Genomic DNA, 23,709 nt, shown 5'->3' on the forward strand with positions numbered 1-23,709 from the left:
TGAGGAAGACTTGAGAGAGTGTGACATTGATGTGACAGAAGCATCAGTGTACTCAGGATTGTGCACTCAGATCTTCAGAGAGGAGTTTGGGTTGTATCAGGGGAAAGTTTTCTGCTTTGTACATCTGAGCATTCAGGAACAACTAGCAGCTCTATATGTGCACCTCTCCTTTACAAACAACAACATCAATGCATTTAAACAAATCACCAAACAAAGTCTGTTCTCTAAAGTTTTAAAGTTTATGAAACAGAATCCACCAAAACCGGTTTCTATGTTTGACCTGCATCAGACAGCTGTGGATGAGACTTTAAAGAGTAAGAATGGACATCTGGACCTTTTCCTTTGTTTCTTTCTGGGTCTCTCATTGGAGTCTAATCACACTCTCTTACAAGAACTACTGACACAGACAGGAAGCTGCTCCTACAACAAAGAGAAAACAGTGAAATACGTCAAGCAGAAGATCAGGGAGAATCACTCTCCAGAGAAATCCATCAATCTGTTTCACTGTCTGAATGAACTGAGTGATGATTCACTTGTGAAGGAGATGCAAGATTATTTGAAATCTGGAAAAATAATAGAAACAAAACTCTCCTCTTCACAGTGGTCAGCTGTAGTGTTTATGTTGTTGACCTCAGAGCAGAAGATGGATGTGTTTGATCTAAAACAGTTTATTGGAGCTCAAAATAAAGCAAATAAAGTTCTTCAGTATCTGCTGCCTGTGATTAAAGAATCTAGATCAGCTCAGTAAGTAACACTCACAATAATAATAATAACAATGTTAAAACATCAACACATTTAGGCTACAAAGGGGGGGAACCACACTAATGTCACTGATCAGGACAGGTAGCTGAAAATTCACAGTGCTTACTACACTATCACCAAAGAGTTTTTTGTAAGGTTCTTTTGAGTTCTTAGAGGTCTGGTCATGGTGTAATGGCTTGTTTGAGAATTTAACGTAATGGGGTCAGGACTGACAACAGTGTCTTCAGATCAGAACAGTGTCTTCAATTAGGTTGTAACAGGAACCAGAAGCCGCGATGAGACATGAGCAGAGGTGAAACGTGAGCGAATTACTGAAAGGTTCAAATTAATCAAGAAGCAGTATTTTGAAGGCAGTGTTATGAGGCAATTGCATTTAACATTGTTCCTCTGTAATGTCTGTATGGCATGAATTCTGGGAGTCCCCAAAAGTGTGTTTGTCACCTGTTCACTAGCAGGTGAGGGAACTCATGGACAGACAGACAGACAGCAGCTGAATTGAGAGGGAAGTATAGCTGTTCAGAAAAAGTTATGCGATTTTTATTTTTAATGAGTGGACACAATCCTTAAAAACCGCATTGAACTGCTTTCAACAATACTTCATAACAGGCTTCTGTAACGACATCCTCTATGTAGAGCTGGTCATGGGCAATTTATTTTTCTGATGTTTTTAAAGTTGACAGAACATGTTAAAACACAACAGTTATTGCAAACATTTAATTCATGAAATTCTGTTCACCTTCTCTCACTCACTCGACGTTGTGTCAATGAAGTGACACTAGGGGTCGCACTTGGGAACCCAATTCACCTTCAGATCTTTGAGAAAAGGCCAATGAGAATGTGCGAGTTGAATTTGCATGTCACTCCCCCTGACATACTGGTATAAAGGGAAGCCAGCAGGCAAGTTCATTCAGACTTTTTCTTCAGAGCCGAGCGGTTGTATTAACAGCAAGCTGCATACTACTGCCATCCATTCACCTCCCTGCGAAGAATTGCTGTTGGATATACGGGCGTGTTCCAGTGGTTCTCTCTCCACTATGCAGACTACACCCCTGGGCACTTTAAAGAGCTTTTCCTCCAAAAGAGTGTGCGTTTTCTCTATTAGAGCAGGCACAGTGATGTTGAACGTCTTTTTAAAGATGCCTTTCCGTCTCTGTGCCTTTCCTGAATGTGGTCGTTACCTCTCCGATTCTGACAGTAACATGCCTGGGCTATAAGTGCATTGAGGAAGCGTTCTTGGATGGTTTGTGTTCTAAATGCGAGAGCGTAACCTTGGCAATGTTGCAGTTGTGGCTTTCCTTCTTTCGAGGGAAAACCACTTTGGCTGTCCCCCTAGCGCCACCTCCTACATACGGGTACGAGACCACTTTAGTTGATGCTGGAGGTGATTCGGGGACTTCAGTGGGTATGGTTCTGCCGGGTAAATTCCCCACGGACTGCCCACTCCCCGGTACGCTCGTTTTTCTTGCCTCACTGCCAGCCTTATGTCTCTTCCAGAGCTTGTGAGCCAGATGAGATGTCGATCACTGCTTTGGAGAGCGCCTTCGGAGCCATTGCCCCCCCTCCAGTCTTGTTCTTCCCAGAAGTGCATGACGAGTTGACGGGATTGTGGAGGGCACCTTTTTACTGCCTGAACCCGGTCCTTTAGCTTGTCCGCTCTCACTACCTTCAACGGGGGGGGGGGCGGCTGAGGGGTGCCGCAATACCCCAAGTGGACAAAGCGATTGCGGCACGTCAGGCACATCAGGCCGAAGCTCTGAAAGTTACACAAGGGTAGTTCTGATCCCGGTGTGTTACAAGAACTGTGATCTGCAACTGACCTCACCCTCCGAGCGATTAAGGTCACAGCGCACGCACTTTGGCAGACGATGTCCATATTGTGATCCAGGAGCGCCACCTGTGGCTGAACCTGGTTGAGATGAGGGAGGCAGACAAGGCATGATTCATCAATGCCCCCATCTCCCAGGCTGGCCTCTTCAGTGAGGACTTCGCCCAGAAGTGCTCAGCGGTGAAGCAACCGACAGAGGCCGACATCTTGCCCCAACGCGGCTCAAGAGTGTGCACCCCGTCTGTTCGCCGAAGGCATTCCCATATGGCAACCCAAGCGCAAAAGGCTCCACCCCAGCTTGAGCCTACTACTCCCCAATGGCGTAGAGCCCCCTGCAGGAAAGGAACGCCCCCCCGCTTCTCGGCCGGCCGCCACGACCCCTAAAAGTGCTCCCAAGCGTCCCTGAGACAGGCCACCTGAGGAAGGAGCTGACTGCAGGAACCCAGGAGCTGGTGTACAGACCACTCCCTCCCCCGGTGGAGAGCTGGGAGGTAAATATTTTGTTCTGTTCTTTTCTGTTCTCCGCACCCCCATTGTCAAGAAAAGAGCAGTTTCCTCTCTCCTCAGGTTAGATCGCCAGCATTCTCGATTGCCGCCCCCATGGGAGCACCAGGTGATTACAGCATCGGCATCATGAATGCGGCTTGGAGGGTCTCCTCAGCGCTCCCTCCTCAGGTCGGATCCCCGCTCCCCAACATGGCTCTCCCTGCTTCCCCCCCTGCTGCAAGGCCCCAACCCCAGGAACGTTGGAAGCAGTCCTTACATTAGCGCCCCTTGCCCAGAGTTTGGGCGCATAGTTATTGCTTCCCAACCCATCACGCTGGCTGGCCAGAACTGTCCAACTCGTCTATGCGATTCAGTTCACCAGGCGCCCACCCCGGTTTCACAGCGTTCTCTTCACATCAGTGAAGAACGAGAGAGCCACTGTTCTGCACGTAGAGAACAAAAGGACGCGATAGATCCTGTCCCTCTAACCGAGATGAATAGTGGCTTTTACAGCCCTTACTTCATTGTTCCCAAGAAGGGCGGTGGGTTGCGCCCAATCCTGGACATGCGATTCCTGAACTGGGCTTTGTACAGACTCCCGTTCAAGATGTTGTCACAGAAGCACATTTTGTCATGCATCTGGCATCAAGATTGGTTCACTGCGGTAGACCTGAAGAACACGTTCTTTCATGTCTCGATTTTACCTCGATCCAGACCCTTCCTACATTTTACGATTTGACGGTCAGGTGTATCAGTACAAGGTCCTCCCCTTCTGCTTGTCCCCGTCCCCCTGCGTCTTCACAAAGGTCGCGGAGACTTACCCCGCTAAGGGAAGTGGGCATACGCATACTGAACAACCTCGATGACTGGCTCCTGGACAGGACCTCACCTGCTTTGGCACATCAACTGTCTTGAGATGCTGGTGGTACTGCTCACGCTGTGGAGGCTATGGCCTATGATTCAGGGCAAGCATGTGCTTACATAATCCGCCAAGCGGGTTACGCTTCCGTCTCAGGTCACAACTCCTCTGGAGTCAGCAGCAGCTCAGGTCGCTGCATGCCACTCACATCCCCGACAACCTCAACGTCACAGCAGATGCTCTGTCATGGCAGGTAACGCTCAGGTAAGAGTGGAGACTCCACCCTCAGGTGGTCCAGCTGATTTGGAGTCGATTTGGCAAGGCACAGGTAGACCTGTTCACCTCCCAGTAATCCTCCCACTGCCGCTCTGGTATGCCTTGACGGGAGCTCCCCTCGGCACAGACGTGCTGGCACACAGCTGGCCCCGAGGGCTGCGCAAATATGCGTTCCCCCCAGTGAGCCTACTTGCACAGGTTCTGGTTTAGGAAAAACATAAAACTAATTATTTTGTATCTGATATTTCAAAAGATATCTGATTTTATTAATCTTAGTTTTGATTGAATTTAAGCTTTTTCATTATCAGTAAAGATGGTTGATTAATTATTAGCTAGATTCATATTTAGATATATTTGTATCATATTGAATGGATGTGTTTCTTTACACATTTGAAACACACACACAAATAAATAAAAAATATATATTAAAGAGACACAGAAATGGTAATATTCTTATTTTACACTGACGTGTGTTGTGAACTGAGAGAGTGAAGAGTGTGTCATTGTTCTATACAGGTTGAGTGATTGTGATGTCACAGATGAAGGTTGTGCTGCTCTGACTTCAGCTCTGAGATCAAACCCCTCAAACCTGAAAGAACTGCATCTGTCTAGGAATAAACTAAGAGATTCAGGAGTGAAGCTGCTCTCTGATGAACTGAAGAATCCTGACTGTAAACTGGAGAAACTGGTGTAAGATTTCACAAAACTCTCAAATCCTCCTTCATTCTCTTTCTGTAGTAAATAATAATGATTTAACAATAATAATACAAATTCAAACAAAAACTAAAAAACATTGAAAACAGAGTTATCTCAGATAAGAGAAGAGAATGTTGCTTTAATTGATCAGATTGAGTTCTAATTTTTCCCTAAAAATGAAAAATCTGTCATTTACTCCCCGTCATGTTTGGAGAATCCTCACTGTAAACTGAAGATTGTCCGAGACTCACATGATCTGATATTCTGACAGAAATATTTTTAAATTGTGCATATTTGCAATAATTCTTACAATAATAGAGTTATGTGTGAACTATGTGTGTCTCATGTTATTAGGTAATAATTATTCATTATCAGTAAAGATGTTTGATTAAGTATTAACTAGATTCATATTTAGATATTTTTGTATCATATTGAATTGATGTGTTTCTTTACACATTTGAAACACAAACAAACACATGAATTTGAAAATATATTAAACGGACACAGAAATGGTAATATTCTCCTGTTAAACTGATGTGTGTGTTGTGAACTGAAAGAGTGAAGAGTGTGTCATTGTTCTCTGCAGGTTGAGTGATTGTGATGTCACAGATGAAGGTTGTGCTGCTCTGACTTCAGCTCTGAGATCAAACCCCTCACACCTGAGAAAGCTGGATCTGTCATATAATAAACTAAGAGATTCAGGAGTGAAGCTGCTCTCTGATGAACTGAAGAACCCTCAATGTAAACTGGAGATACTGTGGTAAAATTTCACAACTCTCAAATCCTCCTTCATTCTCCTTCTGTAGTAAATGATAAAAATGATTTAACAACAATTACAAAATATATATTGAAAACAGAGTTCTCTCAGATAACGGAAGATAATTTTGCTTTAATTTATCAGATTGAGGCCTAATTTTACCCTAAAAAATTAAAAATGATTTTAGTGAAGACAAATGTTGATGAAAATGTGGTGAGATAAAAATCTTACAGCAAAATATAAACCAAAGAAAAGCATATTGAGAGTTTGTATATAGAAGAGGATATTAGACATAGATTCATATAATACTGTAGGATATTTGGTATGAAACATTTAGAAGGTAACCGTTAAGGTGCCCTCATTCTCACACCATTATATGTAGGATATTTGGTACTGGTGAATTTAGAAAGATGGTCTTTTGGAAACCTTTCATAGAGAAGTCTGCTATAACTCTGTGTGGAATTTCAGAAGGTCAGGCTGAGGGGCCTATCTGAGCAATGTTGATGCCTGAGTCGTTTAATTTATGACGGTGAAGAATTCCAGGATTGCAAAGTTTAGGAAAATCCTAGATTCAAGTCATGTAATTTCAATTCTTCTGCATGTATAATACTACAATACATTCATTCTCCACTTGAGCTGCTGAATTGAATGTGCTGAACACAGGCATAATGAACCGCTTCAAACGGGGTAAATACCTCATTCAAACGCATCTTATTTATACAAGAGATGAATCACTTTATCCCTAACATACTGTTTATGCAATAACACAATTTATATCTGCATAGTGAAGTAAATGTACAGGTGAACTTGAATTAAATGATGCGCTAGTCAGAACATGCGTAATTGTGTTGCGTAACTTGCATTGTGAATACGCTGTTTCCGTAAGAAACACGTTACACACAATGTAATATCCTTTCACAGAAAATTCTAAATCATGAAGAATTCAGAATACAGTATGATAACTTTTAAAATGTATCTAATACTTCACTATATTCATGATTATTTCAGGAGCTCAGGTTTTTCACAAGGACAGCATGTATATTTGATACGTGATTACATTAGAAAATGTTTAAAACATTTTTGAAATGTTTCAATATTTAATTAAAGTTTAGTCTGTTACAGTTTGAAACACATTCTGTCCGTTTTGCACGTCATCATCAACTAAAAGATGTAATTTGTAATTACATCATCATCATCAACTAAAAGATGTAATTTTCATTGACCAAATTTATATGTAATTATCATCAGAGTAAATCTGACTAAAATGGCTAAAGAGGAGTGGTGGTGGCATAGTGGGCTAAAGCACATTTAGTAATCAAGTAATCAGAAGGTTGTTGGTTCGATCCCAACAGCCACCACCATTGTGTCCTTGAGCAAGGCACTTAAATCCAGGTTGCTCCGGGTTGATTGCCTCTGTAATAAGTGCACTGTAAGTTGCATTGGATAAAAATGTCTGCCAAATGCATAAATGTAAATGTAAAAATAAATAAATGACATGAAGAAATATTGACTAAGTTTAAAGGACATTTTCATCTAAAGACTAAAACAAAAACTGTGTAACAAATTAACACTGGCCACACAACGCCATGCCAAATGTGATTTTATTTTTTGTATTGAATACACACAAAAAAAAAAAACAGAAAAGAGGGGCTTAACACTGATAAATTTAAACTTATGGATGGAAAAAAACTCCTTGATGTTTATTGCCAACACAATAAAAAAAAATTAAAAATCAACTCATTCTTAATTTTTTTTTTATAAAATCCTGCAAACAATATGACTTTATAACATGCAGTCCTAGCATATAGTTCATAACAGACTTCAAACGATGAAGATGAAAAAGAAAACTCACATTTAATTTTTCAAAAACCAACAAGTAATTCTGATATCAAAATGTTATTGAAATCTACTGGCAGGCACATCTTACTGTTTGTCGACATCGGATCCATTCACAATCTTTCTGAAGTTTGAACTATTAACAGGTGACTACATGATTGAGATGACCAATGAAAACGTTCCTGAGGATTTAGTCATGACTGCGGGGCGTGGTCCGTATCGGGGTGTGAGCAGCGTGGTCAGGTTGGGCATTCACATTGGCCATATAGGCGGCAATCTGAAACTCAATTTTGGCCGCAGAGAGGCTGAGTAGGGGAATAACTTGCCAGACGCACTTAATGATCACGGATTCCAGATTCGCACCAACACAAACAAGGTCCAATACATCCCATAATTGTGTTACTGGCATACGAAGTTGTGTCAAGTGGCATAAACAGCATTTAGAAAAGTGTAAATCAAGCGTGAAAAAAGCGGTCAGCAAAAAATGAGACTTCCTCCTTTTACACCCTATCTTGGTCACAAAACCGGAACAGGTGAACAGATTATATTACTATATTACTATTACTTTAATAAAAAAAATTAAATGGGTAATTTTTTCCCTGTAATTCAGCAAATGTCATTTAGAGGATTTTTTAAAGATGATTTGTTTGTAAGGATAGAGTGTATCATTGTTCTCTGCAGGTTGAGAGATTGTGATGTCACAGATGAAGGTTGTGCTGCTCTGACTTCAGCTTTGAGATCAAACTTCTCACACCTGAAAGAACTGAATCTGTCTGGGAATAAACTAAGAGATTCAGGAGTGAAGCTGCTCTCTGATGGGCTGAAGAATCCTCACTGTAAACTGGAGACACTGTGGTAAGATTTCACAAAACTCTCAAATCCTACTTCATTCTCATTCTGCAGTAAATAATATTGATTTATCAATAATTAAAAAAAACATATTGAAAAAAAGAGTTCTCTCAGATAACTGAAGAGAATGTTGCTTTAACTTATAAGATTGAGTCGTAATTTTACCCTAAAAATGGAAATATCTGTAATCATGTTTGGAGAATCCTCAATGTAAACTGAAGATCATCTCAGATTTACATGATCTGATATTCTGTCATAGGGCTGAAACGATTAGTCAACGTTGTCTTCAACGTCGGCAATAAAACATTTTCAACAAAAATCTTCATTGTCGAATAGTCGTTTTATTTCATTTAACATGAGAACATGTGAAACTCTAATGATGACATGTAAGAGGAGCACTTAAGCTTGAGTGTATGATAGAGGAGAGGAAGAAAACAGCTCACAGTCTAGACACATTCCAAACTTTCCAAACAGCTTTAGTTGAAGTAGATTGCAAAATATGAGGGAATTATAAAAAAAAAACAATGTAACTAAATACAGAAGCAGCGTTGTAATGAAATAAAGCAGAGGTGGAGCTTGCTTTCCGCTGAAGATAAACGTACATGTCAGAACGTTTATAAAGGTGTGATTTTTTTTTTTTTTTTTTTCCCTCAATCCACTTAAATGCAAACCACACCCCTCAGTCATGACGAAACCCTCAGGAACGTTTTCATTGGTCATCTCAATCACAGTGCTGATTGGACACACACACAATGTTAATCTCATTAACAAAATCACTGATGAAAATGTTTGTTGACAAAGGTTTTTTGACTTGATAACAAAGCGAGAAGAAAAATTTTTAGTGAAGCATACTGTTGATGAAAATGTGTCGAGATAAAATTGATACTGTAAAATATAAACAATCTGTATATAGAAGAAGATATTAGACATGGATTCATATAATACATTAATTCTCTGCTTGAGCTGCTGAGTTGAACGCGCTGAACATAACGCATAATGAACCGCTTCAAAACGGGGTAAATACCTCATTTAAACGCATCTTATTAATACAAGATATTAATCACATTATCCCTAACATACTGTTTATGTAATATAACAACTTACATCTGCATAGTGAAGTAAATGTACAGGTGAACTTTAACTAAATAATGCAATAGTCAGAACATGTGTAACTTGCGTTGTGAATATGCTGCACACAATGTAATATCCTTTCACAGAAAATGTATATGTCTCTAAATCATGAAGAATTCGGAATACAGTAGAATAACTTTTTAAAAGTACATAATACTTCAGTCTATTCATGATTATTTCAGAAGCTCAGGTTTTTCATAACAAGGACAGAATGTCACGTCCTGATGAAGGCCTGTTTGGGCCAATATGCATTGGTGCTTTTATAATATATAGCCCTCACAATAAAGGCTTTTAAACGTAAAACCCCACTAGAGTGCCTAGATGTGGATTTTTGTTTCCACTATTTGTTTTTCAATATCCTATTCCTGTTTTGGAGCACCTCTGAAATTATTTGAGTACCAGGTGTACTCGTGGACATTTCTTTCTTCTACAATAATTATTTTTTTCAGTTCTTTAACTAGTTCTTCATTCTTTAATCAAGTCTTGCAAACAATATGATTTTATAACATACAGTCCTAGCATATAATTCATAACACTTCATCTAAAAGAACTTGTCTAGTAATTAAAATTTTGAACCACTTTATAATTATATTATTATAATAATAATTTTGAACCACTTTATAATTATATTATTATAAGAATAATTAAACACAATATAGAAATATTTGTGCCATTTCAGGTTTTATGTGAGCAATTCATTGCCACAGATTCTGACAATTTGTGGCTCTGCCAACACAACAAAAATGTTAATAAAAAAATAATTCTTTTCAATTAAATTTCAAAATCTTGCAAACAATATGACTGTATAACAAGCAGTCCTAGCCTAGAATTCATAACACTGACTTCATACGATGAAGATGAAAAAAAATAAAAATCACATTGAATTCTTCAAAAACCAACAAGTAAGTCTGACAACAAAATGTTATTGAAAACTACTAAACTAAAAGAGTTTAGTTACGAACTGCATTTTATCTTAAATGCATCCTTTCAATTCAAACAATAAGGAGGCGGGTCATGCAAATAAGAACAAATTCCACAACTGGCATTTCTCTGTTCGGTCAGTGCCGCTTCTTTGAGTCGTGTGAAAAACCGCTTGTGAGAGTTTCACGCCGGGTTCACACATCCTCCGTATCGGGGCGTGAGCAGCGCGATCAGGTTGGGCATTCACATTGGCCGCGTCTCTTCTGTGAGACACCGCTGCAGCTCTGCACAGAAAATAAAGTTATCTCTGGGTTCCTACACCAAACATTTTCTTTCATAAGGACATAATGTAATTTTTTGAGAGGGGGTAATTGATTACTATAACAAATTTGGTCTACATTAAATCGTTTGTACACGAGTAGGAGGACAACATTTAAACCACAATGATAAAAAAATGTATAGATAGACCCCAGCCCACACAGTATTGGGTCCTTAATCATCTGCATTTAGTCAGAGAAAAAACTAATTTGTTCCTTTGTCAAGAGTTTGCATCCAGCTCAACAGCCCATTAATGATTATATAATTAATAACAGCATTTTTTTGTTAAATCACCTGAAATTTTTTTATGTTGTATATACGACATGAAGGCATACTGCAAACTAAAACATTAACTTACCATCTGCTCAAATATGCTGAAGCTACTGTATCCCATACCTTTTCCTTTGCTAATAAATCCTTCTATAATAAATGATGAGGGTTGTACTGCACTTTGTAATTCTCAACCTCCACAATCGTTCGGGTCTTGACCATTATCACCTGACCACTCTGCTCATACCCCACCCCACCAAATCACTGTTAAACTGATGTGTGTGTTGTGAACTGAGAAAGTGAAGAGTGTGTCATTGTTCTGTGCAGGTTGTATAATTGTGGTATCACAGATGAAGGTTGTGCTGCTCTGACTTCAGCTCTGAGATCAAACCCCTCACACCTGAAAGAACTGTATCTGTTTGGGAATAAACTAAGAGATTCAGGAGTGAAGCTGCTCTCTGATCTAAAACATGATCCAAATTATAAACTGAAGACACTGCGGTGAGTTGTGATAATTAATATAATCATATTTGAATTGATCTCCTTAATTAAGTTTCTTTTTACAGATTACACTGCATGTACAATTATTAGGCAAGTGAGCATTCTGATTTTATCATTATTTCCATGCACATTTTCCAACTCCAAACCATATAAACTTGAATGCTTATTGGATTCAATCATTTTCAGGTGATATATATTTGTGTAATGAGGGAGGGTGTGGTGAAAGTGACTAACACCCTATATCAAGGTGTGCATAATTATTAGGCAGCTTCATTAAGCTTCATAGTAAAATGAGCCAAAAAAGAGATTTAATTGACACTGAAAAGTCAAGCATTTAAAAAATGCCTTTCAGACAGATGCAACACTCTTGAAATATCTAAACTATTGAGGTGTGTCCACCGGACAATCAAACATTTTGTTGTGAATAGTCAACTGGGGTGCAAAAAATGCATGGAGAAGAAAAGGCACAAATTAACTGTAAAAGACTTGAGAAGAATTAAATGTGAAGCTGCCAGGAACCCATTATCCTCCAGTGCCACCATATTCCAGAACTGCACCCTACCTGGAGTGTCCAGAAGTACAAGGTGTTAAGTGCTCAGAGACATGGCCAAGGTCAAGTCCACTGAATATATTCACATGTTGAAGCGTCAAGATTGGGCAAAAAAAAACCTGAAGACAGATTTTTCAAAGGTTTCATGGACAAATGAAATGAGTGACTCTTGATGGACAAGATGGATGGGCCTGTGGGTGAGCACTAATGGGCACAGGGCACCACTTCGAGTCAGGTCCCAGCAAGGTGGAGTAGGGGTACTGATTTGGGCTGCTATCATTGAGGATGAGGAAGTTGGACCTTTTCAAGTTGAAGATGAACTGAAACTCAACTCCCAAACCTACTGCCAGTTTCTGTAAAGAATGTTCTTCAAGCAGTGGTACAAGAAGAAGTCCTCAGCATTCAAGAAGGCCATGATCTTTATGCAGGACAATGCTCCATCACATGCATCCAAGTACTCCACAGCTTGGCTAGCCAGCAAGGGCCTCAAAGATTCCCAAATAATGAATTCCCCTTCCTCAACTTCAATCCTATTGAGAACTTGTGGGCCCTTCTCAAATGTGAGATATACAGTGAGGGAAGACAATACACCACATTGAACAGCATTTGGGAGGCTACAGTTGCTGCTTCAGAGAAAGTTGATCGTGAACAGATCAAGAAACTGACAGACTCCATGGATGGAAGGCTCATGGCAGTTATTGAACAGAAGGGTGGCTATATTGGTCACTGAATATTTTTGAAAGGCCGAAAATGTTATTTAATTGTAATTTTGTGTTACTTATGTGTTGCGCTTACTTTAAAAATTGAGAATAAACAATTGATTTGGGAGAAATTATTTTTGTAATTTAGTTGCCTAATAATAACACTAATAGTAGCACTAATAATTGTGCACACTTATATATTCCCCTGAGAAAGACAAAAGTCACTTTTCCTTTTTAAACATTCAGGTTTGAGGTTCAATATAATTTTGGTTTGAATGAGAGCATTGTGTTTGTTTAACAATAAAATTAATCCTGAGGAATACAATTTGCCTTATAATTGTGCACGCAGTGTAATTGTTACCTATGTACTATAAATGTATTTAACTGTGTTTAATATCAGTTTGATTCATTGATCTGCAAAATATATAAATGTTTTCAGGTCTTTCAGTGTCTCTGTATGTGATAAACAGATATGAATTGTTTTCTATTGATTACTATTAAATAGAGTTGTAATGGAGATGATTTATTAAGAAATGAGTATCTCTCACAGATAGTGCTAATATTTTGTGCCACTAATTATAGTGCTATTAAGTTTGTCTGCTAAAGATAATGCAGTAATGTCCCATACAGCACATTTAACTTTGTGTATTTTAGGATTTAGATGGACGTCTCTGAGAACTGATTGTGAACAGAAATGATTGTGAAGAAAACAGATGTCACAGAATCAACAGAGACAAACTGACCTGACACACTGATGTGTGTAACTTTACATAATTATTCAGTCAATGACAAATAAAGATGTCTAAATTATAAAATGGGAAAATCTTCTAAAACTCCAGTTTAAAACACATCTATCAAATTTGTATAAATCCTATCTATGTATTCATATTCATATTTTTTTAAATAACAATAAAAGATTAAAACGATTATACACACATTTCAAACTTTAATGAAACTTATTTTCTTGTTTACAATCTTCGACAGTTCCATCACTTATCAAAATATTAAAATGACTTTGAATTCTGAAAAGTAAAATGTTCATCATAAAAGAGGTGCATTCAAGTATTTTGTGTGTTAAACGCATTTTAATGTGTCTTTGAGTAACTTGATAGATCCGGAAACAAAAATTGAACGTCCAAATTGGCGTTTCTTGATTATAATCATAAAAACTGATGTTTCCTGCAGGTCATTTCTCATGTCTGTAATCTGCTCTAATATGGAAGTGCTGCTGTAGTTGTTTGTCTCCAGTGTCAGAAGCTTTTGTATGTAGTTTTGGGGTAATCTGTTCTGTTGAGCCTCTTAAACACACAACCTAGATGAAGAATGAGAAGAGATAAACATTCAAATGAATGAGAGACTCTTCACTGACACTTTTCATGATTTTAATGTCATTCATTATACAGTCACAGGTAATGTTTACACACTGTGTGTATTTCAACAGAAAACGTCTAGGTTACGTATGTAACCTCCGTTCCCTGATGGAGGAAACGAGACGTTATGTAGGAGAAGTGACACTAGGGGTCTCTCTTGAGCGCCAATATGAAAAAAGGCCTAGGAGAAGTTGGCAGCCAGTATTTGCATACCCTGCCCCCTGACATACGGGTATATAAATGGACAAATTCGCTGAGTTCATTCAGGATTTTTCGGAGGAGCCGGAAATGGTCCGGCCACAACATGGCTCGGCTCAGCGACATGGAGGCGAGCGCGATCAGCAGGGCAGTCTTAAGAGAGAGGGCCCTGAAACCAACTGATTCTAGCAGCTCCAAGGGAGGTCTCTGGAGGCCCGCAAGGACCACTGAGAGATCCCAGGAGGGTAACTGGCTTTGCCGGGAGGGATTCAACCTCCAGGGCGCCTCTTAGGAACCTGATGATTAAGTTGTGCTTACCCACAGACATGACGTCTACTGCATCATGGTGGGCCGCGATAGCCGCGACATACACCTTAAGTGTGGAAGGGGACAGCCTCCCTTCCAGCCTCTCCTGCAGAAATAAGAGCATTGACCTAACTGCACACCTCTGTGGGTCTTCAGCCCGGGAAGAACACCAATCTGCAAACAAGCGCCACTTCAGGGCATAAAGATGCCTGGTAGAAGGGGCTCTGGCTTGGTTGATCGTGTCTACGACAGCAGGTGGTAGACCAGCTATATCTTCTGCGTCCCATCCAGGGTCCAGACGTAGAGGTTCCAAAGTTCTGGGTGCGGATGCCAGAGCGTGACCCATCCCTGAGAAAGAAGGTCCTTCCTCAGGAGAATTCACCAGGGAGGGGCTGTCGTGAGAAGTACAAGGTCCGAAAACCAGGCCCGAGTAGGCCAATAAGGAGCCACCAGGGTGACTTGTTCCTCGTCCTCCCTGACCTTGCACAGCACCTGTGCAAGAAGGCTACACTGTTTGCCCCAGTGCATCTGCCCCAAGGGGAGCCTCTGTTCGGGCATACCAGAGCAGGCATTGGGAGGTCTCTCAGGAGGCAAACAGTTCTACCTGGGCCTTGCCAAACCGTTCCCAAATCAGCTGGATCGACGGGGGGGGGGCCTCCACTCTCCACTGGGAAAGCGTTGTCGTGACAGTGACCTGAGTCGCTGCTGGCTCCAAAGGAGGAGATGACGGGCGAGTCGTGACATGTGGTGGGAGCGTACGCCGCCTTGGCGATTTATGTACGCTACCACGGGGGTGCTGTCTGACTTGACTAGGACATGTTTGTCTCGAACTAATGGGAGAAACTCCCGCAGGGCAAAGAAAACAGTCAACAACTCTAGGCAATTGATGTGCCAGCACAGCAGGGCCCCTTTCCAATGTTCCACGGCTGCGTGCCCTTTGCACACGGCACCCCAACCCAACCTGGAGGCATCGGTCGTGACCAAGACATGTCGGGACACCTGCTGCAAGGGTACTCCTGCCTGTAGAAAGCAGAGGTCTGTCCAGGGTTTGAATGTCTGGCGGCAGGCGGGGGTGATAGTCACACTGTGCGTGCCGCAGCGCCATGCTCGTCTCGGGACACAAGTCTGAAGCCAGTGCTGAAGCGGTCTCATATGCATCAACCCCAGCGGCGCGACCGCCGTGGAGGATGTAATATGCCCCAGGAGCCTCTGGAAGGGTTTAAAGGGACCGTTGTTGCTGGCCTGAAAGAGGCGAGGCATCTCAGCACCGACTGTGCACGCTCATTGGTGAGTCGAGCCGACATTGAGACTGAGTCTGACTCCATGCCGAGAAAAGAGATGCTCTTAACTCTCGTGAGTGGGCGAGCTTGCTCTTTTCCCAGTTGACCTGATGCCCCCAGCGGCTGAGGTGCCTGAGCACCTGGTCTCTGTGAGTGCATAGTAACTCTCGTGAGTGGGCCAGAATGAGCCAGTCGTCGAGGTAATTGAGTATGTGAATGCCGGTTTCTCAGAGCGGGGCAAGAGCTGCCTCTGCGACTTTCATGAAGACGCGAGGGGACAATGACATGCCGAAGGGGAGGACTTTGTACTGATATGCCCGGCCGTCGAACGCGAATCGTAGAAAGGGTCATTGTCAAGGCAAAATTGAGACGTGGAAGTATGCGTCCTTCAGGTCTGCTTCGCAGTGGGGCGGAGCAGGTAGTACGGCGTCGGGAGTTAAGGGTGCATCCCGAGGCTCTAGTGCTGAGAAAAGACTCAAAGCACTTACCATGCTCTGCACACCTGGCAGGGGGCGGGTTAATGACTGAGGTGGAGGTCCGATGTAGGCGTCCTCTGTACTCGTCGGAACCAGCTGGCCAGGGGACAGTCGTGGAGCTGAAGGCGGGGGGTCCATGTCCAGCATGCCGGGAACTGTTGAGATCTGGCGGCAGAGTGCTGTGAGAACGGCATTTGCGGGCCAGGTGACCCTGAGACAAAGGAAATAGCTCTGTTATTGAGAATTTGGGTACCGCAGCCCCGTCAAGAGTGGCAAATGAAATTCAACAAAAGATTCTCCTCCTGGCCCTCCACCGGGGGACGGAGTGGTCTTACCAGATCCGGAACTAACATCTCTGGCTCTGGGTCGAATGTCTCAGGAGCGCGTGGGAGCCTTCTGGGTCCTCAGCTCGAAGCTGTGGCTGAGAGCGAGCCGCGACCGCAACGTTGTCATGGTCATATTCTCGCAGTGAGAACATGAACCATCCACAAATGCTGTCTCGGTGTGATCGCTGCCAAGACACACGAGACAACGCCTGTGGCTGTCTGAAGCGGAGAGCACTCTACCGCATCCAGGAACTACACAGGGGCGGAAGGGCATCTTTAAAAAGACACGTCCTGAAAAGGACGTTCAACGTAGCTGTGTATTGCTCTTTTAGAGGAAATACTCTTTTAAGAAAATCACTCTTTTAAATAACTCTTTTAGAGTTTCTCTGCACTGTCAAAGTGCCCAGGGGCAAAACTGCACTGCCGTGCAATGAAGGAGAAAGCCGCTGTTATGCGCCATCAATCCAACAGCATGCAGAGCGTCAGAGGAAAAGAAGAAATGGGCGTGTGACTCGCAGCAAACTGCATGCACTACCATTGGCTCCGAAGAAAATTTCTGAATGAACTCAGCTATTTGCCCGCTTATATTCCCGTATGTCCGGGGGTGGGGTATGCACATACTGTCTGCCAACTTCTCATTGGCCTTTTTTCATAGTTCAGAGGCATATTCGGCGCTCAAGAGAGACCCCTAGTATCGCTTCTCCGACACAACGTCGAGAGAGCGACAGACGGGGAACTACATTTTTACTTTTTCTGAATAAAATGTAACTGGTTTTTGCCTGTGCAAAAGTCATATGTATTATGATATATTTTTAATTTTATTGAATTGAAATGCATAAATCTGAGGAATTTGTGTAGAAATGTAGGACAAAAACTCATCGATGCACATTTACATTTGGTGTGTATTTTTTTAGCAGACGCTCTTAAAGAGACAAAAAACGCAACAAACTCGTTTCTGTGCTACTGTACCTACAACAACTTAACTATATATTTTTCATGTTTAGTCTGTGAATTGTTGAAAGTGGTGTGTTTTGGGGACTCTGCACTGAAACTAACTTTGATGAGGAACACGTTGATGAGGAGGAGGAGGATGAAGAATTTGAAGATTTTGCAGCGTATCAGAAAAAACAACCATCAGGTTTATTAATATTTATATTTTTGTTTCTCTCGTCTGTATCACAGTCAATCTTCTTATTTCATCAAAGCTTTTGTTTATTTTTTAAAAAATAACCACAAATTCTCTGAACTAAAAAAAAACATCCAGTCAAATAAAAAAATTAAGAAGTTGTAAATATAAGTTAAAGGCAGTAAATATCCTTATGTCCATGTAAATACCATGTTTTAAACCATTCGGACAATACAATGCCAGTAAGATGTTTTGTTTTTGTATAATGGTCAGTGTTAGAAAAGAGCCATGCTGGGTCGCTCTGGTCCAATCAAGTCCAGTTTTGCTGATTTCTTGGAGAGGACGATGGAGAGCATGACCAGTCCATCACAACTTATGTTTCTTGATTTAATGGCCATTGCATTTCTACCGGTGAGCTCAAGCAGATCCTGGTTTGAGATGCGGTTAGGCCAGAAGATACACAGGATACAACAAAGGCATTTATTGTCATACACTTTCAAACATGATGTTCTGCTGTGTGATACGCCAAGTGTCACAGCCATTTAGGAATACACTTTCTACACAAGCAACAAAGATGTGAAGCTTCAGAAATGTCGGAACAACTCTACAGGTACAGTAAAGAAAAACTCACAAAGAATTCACGGGATGAAGATGTGGAAAGAGATGTTGCACAATGATCATGAAAAGCTCCCGATAGAGATGGCGGAAGGAGAAAATTAGCAAATGCTTCCTGATCAGTTTAATTCAAACAAATTGTTTAAACATTTTTTTTAAAGTTTGCTCAGTATTAAATGCGTTTAATTAATGCAAAAGACAATATCTGCTTTGCTTTTTATCAAACTGTATTGTTTGAAACTGTTCAAAAATTCCATGTGCGTATACTGGGAGGACTTTTATTATGGCATTTTTATGTTATGTCTGACGATGGTTGACGATATTTTCCGCGATTGCATTTTTTATTACTTTCTCTTTCGTTTGCTCCGACATTTCTCCAGGTGTTAATGTGCGTTATTGAATACGTTTATTCAGTTATACACATTTATAAGTGTATGCTGCTCATTACGTTGTTGTGCTTAAATACCAAGTTTGTGTTACTGAAATGTATGTTGTTCATGATTATTGAAATATGCAATTTATGTACGGTGATTCACGTGCATATCCAACATTAGCTGTTATTAACCCATTCCTCGCCACGATGGTTCATATATTTTGTCAGTATCAATTTGTTGTTTACGTTTATGTTATCAGATATACACTGATGTGTATCTGTTTATTTCAGAAAGACCACAATTAATACCACATTTAATGTCACGTTTGATATCGCCTTTGTGATAATATCACCACAGCTGTACCATATGCAATCCAAATTGGATCATTATTGAGGCATCCATCTACATTTACAGTTACATTTATTTATTTGGCAGATGCTTTTATCCAAAGCGACTTACAAGAGAGGAAGAACATAAGCGAATCATCTTAAGGAGACAGTGGTACGAAAAGTGCCATACTAAGTTTTACTATCATCAGAATAGTATACAAAACCAATTTAATTGCAACAATAATTATTAAAAAAACAATTTTTTTAGTGACTGGTTAAGTGCTCTTGGAAAATATGTGTTTTTAGCCATTTTTTGTATATAGAGAGGGAGTCAGCTTCACGGATTGAGTTGGGAAGGTCCCATTGAGTTGGGAACGTGGTATGATGAAACTGAAAGTCCTGGAAAGTGTTTTGGTGCCTCTTTGTTTTGGTACGATAAGGCGACGTTCCTTAGCCGACCGCAGGCTTCTGGTTGGAACGTAGCTCTGCATAAATCTTTTTAGGTATGCTGGAGCAGATCCAGTGACTGATTTGTATGCCAGCATCAGGGCCTTGAATTTAATATGCGCATCAACCGGCAGCCAGTGGAGAGAGACAAAGAGTGGTGTAACGTGCTCTCTTTGGTTCATTAAAGACCAGACGTGCTGCTGCATTCTGGATCATGTTGAGGGGTCTAATAGCACATGCAGGAAGGCCTGCAATGAGAGCGTTACAGTAGTCCAGTCTAGTTATGACAAGTGACTGAACGAGCAGTTGTGTGGCATGTACAGATAGGAAGAGTCTTATCTTCCTGATATTGTAGAGTGTAAATCTACATGATCTTGCAGTCTTTGAGATGTGGTCCGTGAAATTCAGCTCATCATCAACGGTTACCCCTAGATTTCTGACCGTTTTGGAAGGCGACACTGTAGTTTTACCCAGCTGCACAGTGATGTTGTGTTCAAAAGCAGGGTTGGCTGGAAAGACAAGGAGTTCGGTCTTGGCTGGGTTGAGTTGCAGGTGGTGTTCCTTCATCCAGGCTGATATGTCTGCCAGACAGGCAGCGATCCGAGTGGTCACTGTGGTGTTGTTGGGCTGGAAAGACAAGTATAGTTGCGTGTCATCAGTGTAGCAGTGGTAAGAGAAACCATGTGACTGAATGATGGGTCCTAATGACGTTGTGTATATGGAGAAGAGAATTGGCCCAAGCACTGAACCCTGAGGTACCCCAGTAACTAACTGATGTGGCTTGGATACCTTCCCTCTCCAGGCTACCTCGAATGACCTATCTGTGAGATAGGAGTTGAACCAGTCAAGCACAGTTCCTGTGATGCCCAGAGTAGCGAGGGTGGAGAGAAGGATCTGGTGGTTGACTGTGTCAAAGGCTGCAGAAAGGTCCAGCAGAATCAGAACGGATGATCTGGATTCAGCTTTCGCCTGTCTCAGCGACTCCATGACAGACAGCAGGGCAGTCTCAGTGGAGTGTCCACTTTTGAAGCCTGACTGATTGTCATCCAGCAGCTTGTTCATCTAATGCAGGGGTCCCCAAACTTTTTTCTACCAGGGCCACATCCCTTTTCCTTTCTATAATGGAGGGCCGTAGTCTAACAGAAAATGGCATGGGCCGGAGTGATTTATTGTGGATATTTTATTATGATTTTAAATGGATTTACAGTATTATGCCTCCTAATGCTAGATTAATTTATTATTTAAGCACCATACATATCAAGTGATATATAGCCTATTAAAAGAGTATTATTACTATCGTAATGACATTTTTTCATATTCATTGCTATTGAAATCAAATTATTTACTTACTCATGCGTATTAGGCTAATCAGTGTGAACTATGGGCTTGTTTCTGGCTGGTGAGTCCAATGTCCGGTTCCATTCCTGTCACAGCCAGTCTCAAAGACTGATGCAAATGTTCATCAGTGAGTCTTGATCTCATGATCGGATTTTTCATCAGTTTCATGCGTGAAAAGGTTTGCTCACAGATATACGTGCTCAGTCAGTCGTGATGCTGGCCAGCTTAGACCAGTCTAGATCAAACTCTTCTATCGTTTGGCACACTTTACCAAAAATATCCTCCCGTGTCGTAGTACCTTTGAGACTTTTTAGGGCTGCCAGCTCCTCGGACACTTCAAAGTTTGAGCTAACTCCGCGAAGAAAAATGAGCAGCTGTGCCGTGTCCTGCCGTCATTACTTTCATCCAGCTAATGCAAAAAATCTAATTCTTTCACTTTTTCCTTCAGCTGGGCATATATATTATACCCCATTTCTTCAATTAGTCTGGTGATTGTACTTGCGGACAGACTCACCGCATTTAAGACGTCTTTCTTATCGGGGCACACCTCCTCCGCAACAGCATTCATACATTTCTTTACTGAACTCACCATCACTGAATGGCCTACCGCGGGTTGCAATCAGTTTAGCTACCTGAAAGCTAGCTCGAATGGATGACTGGTTCAACTGGGTTTGCCGTACAAACGTATTTTGCTGAGCAGATAGTCTACTTTTTAGCCTCGACACTTTGTCTGCTCTCATTTGGCCTTGTAAACTTCGCATACTTGTCTCTGTGCGGGTTTCATAGTGTCGGCGCGAGATTGTATTCTTTGAACACGGAGACTGTTTCTTGACAGATGAGGCAAACAGCCATTTCTTTGCATTGAACAAAAAAATAATCACTTGTCCACTTTTGGTTAAATACCCTGCATTCTGAATCAACTTTTCTCTTTCCCAACCGTTTGGCCATTTTGTTGTCACTTTAAATTTTCTTGCTGGATCGCGTGCACCAGCTCGATCCACGATGGAATGTTAATCGGGTGAATCTAACAAATAATTTGGCTACTTTAATAATTATAACTAAGGAAATTTTATTTTGAAAGCCAATATGTATTATCAAATACAAATATAATATGATTAAAACATATTTAAAATTAAATTGTAAAAATATTTCTCTGCATGGCGTTGTTCAGAGGGCCGGTCCAAATGTGGGGGCGGGCCGTATTCGGCCCGCGGGCCGTAGTTAGGGGACCCCTGATCTAATGCTTCGTGCCAACATTTGATCACATCTGTGCTAGATATCTCCACTGTGCCCTACTCAAAGCCTCTGTGATGCCAACTGCTATGTAATGTGTTGTACTTTGTGCATTCAAAGCCTTCATATAAAGAGTTGAACATTTTTCTGTCTCATTAACGCTTCTTACCGGAGCCCCGTGATGGATTAGCATTCAACCAACCTTCATAATAAAGAATTACAGTCCCTTACAAAAATGCTATTAATTCAGTTTAGATCAATTTTTTTAAGCTCATACTCTTCATTTAAGTTGAATTAAATACTTGACATATGTAGATACGTAGGAAAAACGTTCTTGATACGTTTCACTTTCACTGTCAAGATTAAAAAATACTCAACGTACAATTTGTGGTTCCTCAGATGACAAACCGGCAGAATCCTCTAAATATTCTCTAAGACAAGACCAATATAGCAAATATTTATTGTATAAAAGGCTCCCAATAAGATAACATTTAGCGGAAGTTGCAATTCCACATACTTCCTGTATAAGGCAGTATTGTGTTATACCACTGATCTACATATATGACGGAGAACTTCAGTGTGTAGATGAAAAGTTTTCCTGTCCGTTATTTGGATGTTTGTTGGTGATTTGGTGTTTAACGTGTTAGAACATGAACATAAAGTAAGTGTTATTGGTTTTCTTTATGTTTTAACCATATTTGAAGTGTATTATTGAACTTCATGCCGCGATTCACGTGTGATCGATTGGTAACTACATCTGGTAATTAGTTATGTTGTATAACTTGATCTGCGATGAATAATGAACTAAATATTACAGTTTACTTTGTAATCTGCTGTAACCTGTACATGAATGATACCGCAGAAGGGTTAATCTGTATTATTTTCATTTGATTACGTTAATATCTGCTCGTGTTTAGATGAGCGGATGGAGAAAGTTCCTGTAAACAACTGTTTACTATCAAAGATCAATTTCTCATTTCGAAGCTTAAACATACGCATTATTGGTTACTCAAAATAATCAATAAAATCGCTAATAAAAAATAAATTGGATCGATGAAAGTGAAAGTAAAAGTCAAATTGTGTTTTCACCAGAATAAGAAGATTATTTACACGACGAAAATTGAACTTCAAAGTGTTTACTAGTAATGATTATTGTCACTTATGCAGGAATTTAAGTGTACTTGATGGAAAATGTTGAAGATTTTGAGAACTTGTAGCCGATCTAGCAACCTTTCGATCAAGGTGAGTGTTCAGGTGAGACGCAGGTGATTCCTCATTATTAATTTATAGTCAAATAAAATCTCTCAACATTTGGATATCGTATTTCTTTATTTGTTTGACATCTGAAAGTTTTGCACACTGTTGGGAAACATCACTTACTGAAAATGGCTCATTTATTCTCTTTATTGTTTATTGAGTCTTCAAGAACGGCAGCACTGTGTGCAACTGATGTTTATATATATATTACACACACAATATACACAGTGCATCCGTAAAGTATTCACTTTTTCCACATTTTGTTATGTTACAGCCAAAATTCAACAATCAATAAC

The 23,709-nt window shown here is 40.8% G+C and overlaps 2 protein-coding genes across 2 annotated transcripts in view; one reads left to right on the plus strand and one right to left on the minus strand.

The window, feature by feature from the left end:
* LOC127650479 (uncharacterized) overlaps window positions 1–23,709 on the plus strand; it is a 1,198,408-nt gene that overhangs the window by 932,557 nt on the left and 242,142 nt on the right. Inside the window, 1 exon segment of the mRNA XM_052135926.1 lies at window positions 4,725–4,898. Coding sequence (XP_051991886.1) covers window positions 4,725–4,898 — 174 coding nt within the window.
* Window positions 1–23,709, minus strand: part of LOC127650380 (NACHT, LRR and PYD domains-containing protein 3-like) — a 1,539,373-nt gene that overhangs the window by 662,230 nt on the left and 853,434 nt on the right. The window lies entirely within an intron of this gene.

This window comes from Xyrauchen texanus, chromosome 10, assembly GCF_025860055.1.
Source record: "Xyrauchen texanus isolate HMW12.3.18 chromosome 10, RBS_HiC_50CHRs, whole genome shotgun sequence".
Lineage (NCBI taxonomy): Eukaryota > Metazoa > Chordata > Actinopteri > Cypriniformes > Catostomidae > Xyrauchen > Xyrauchen texanus.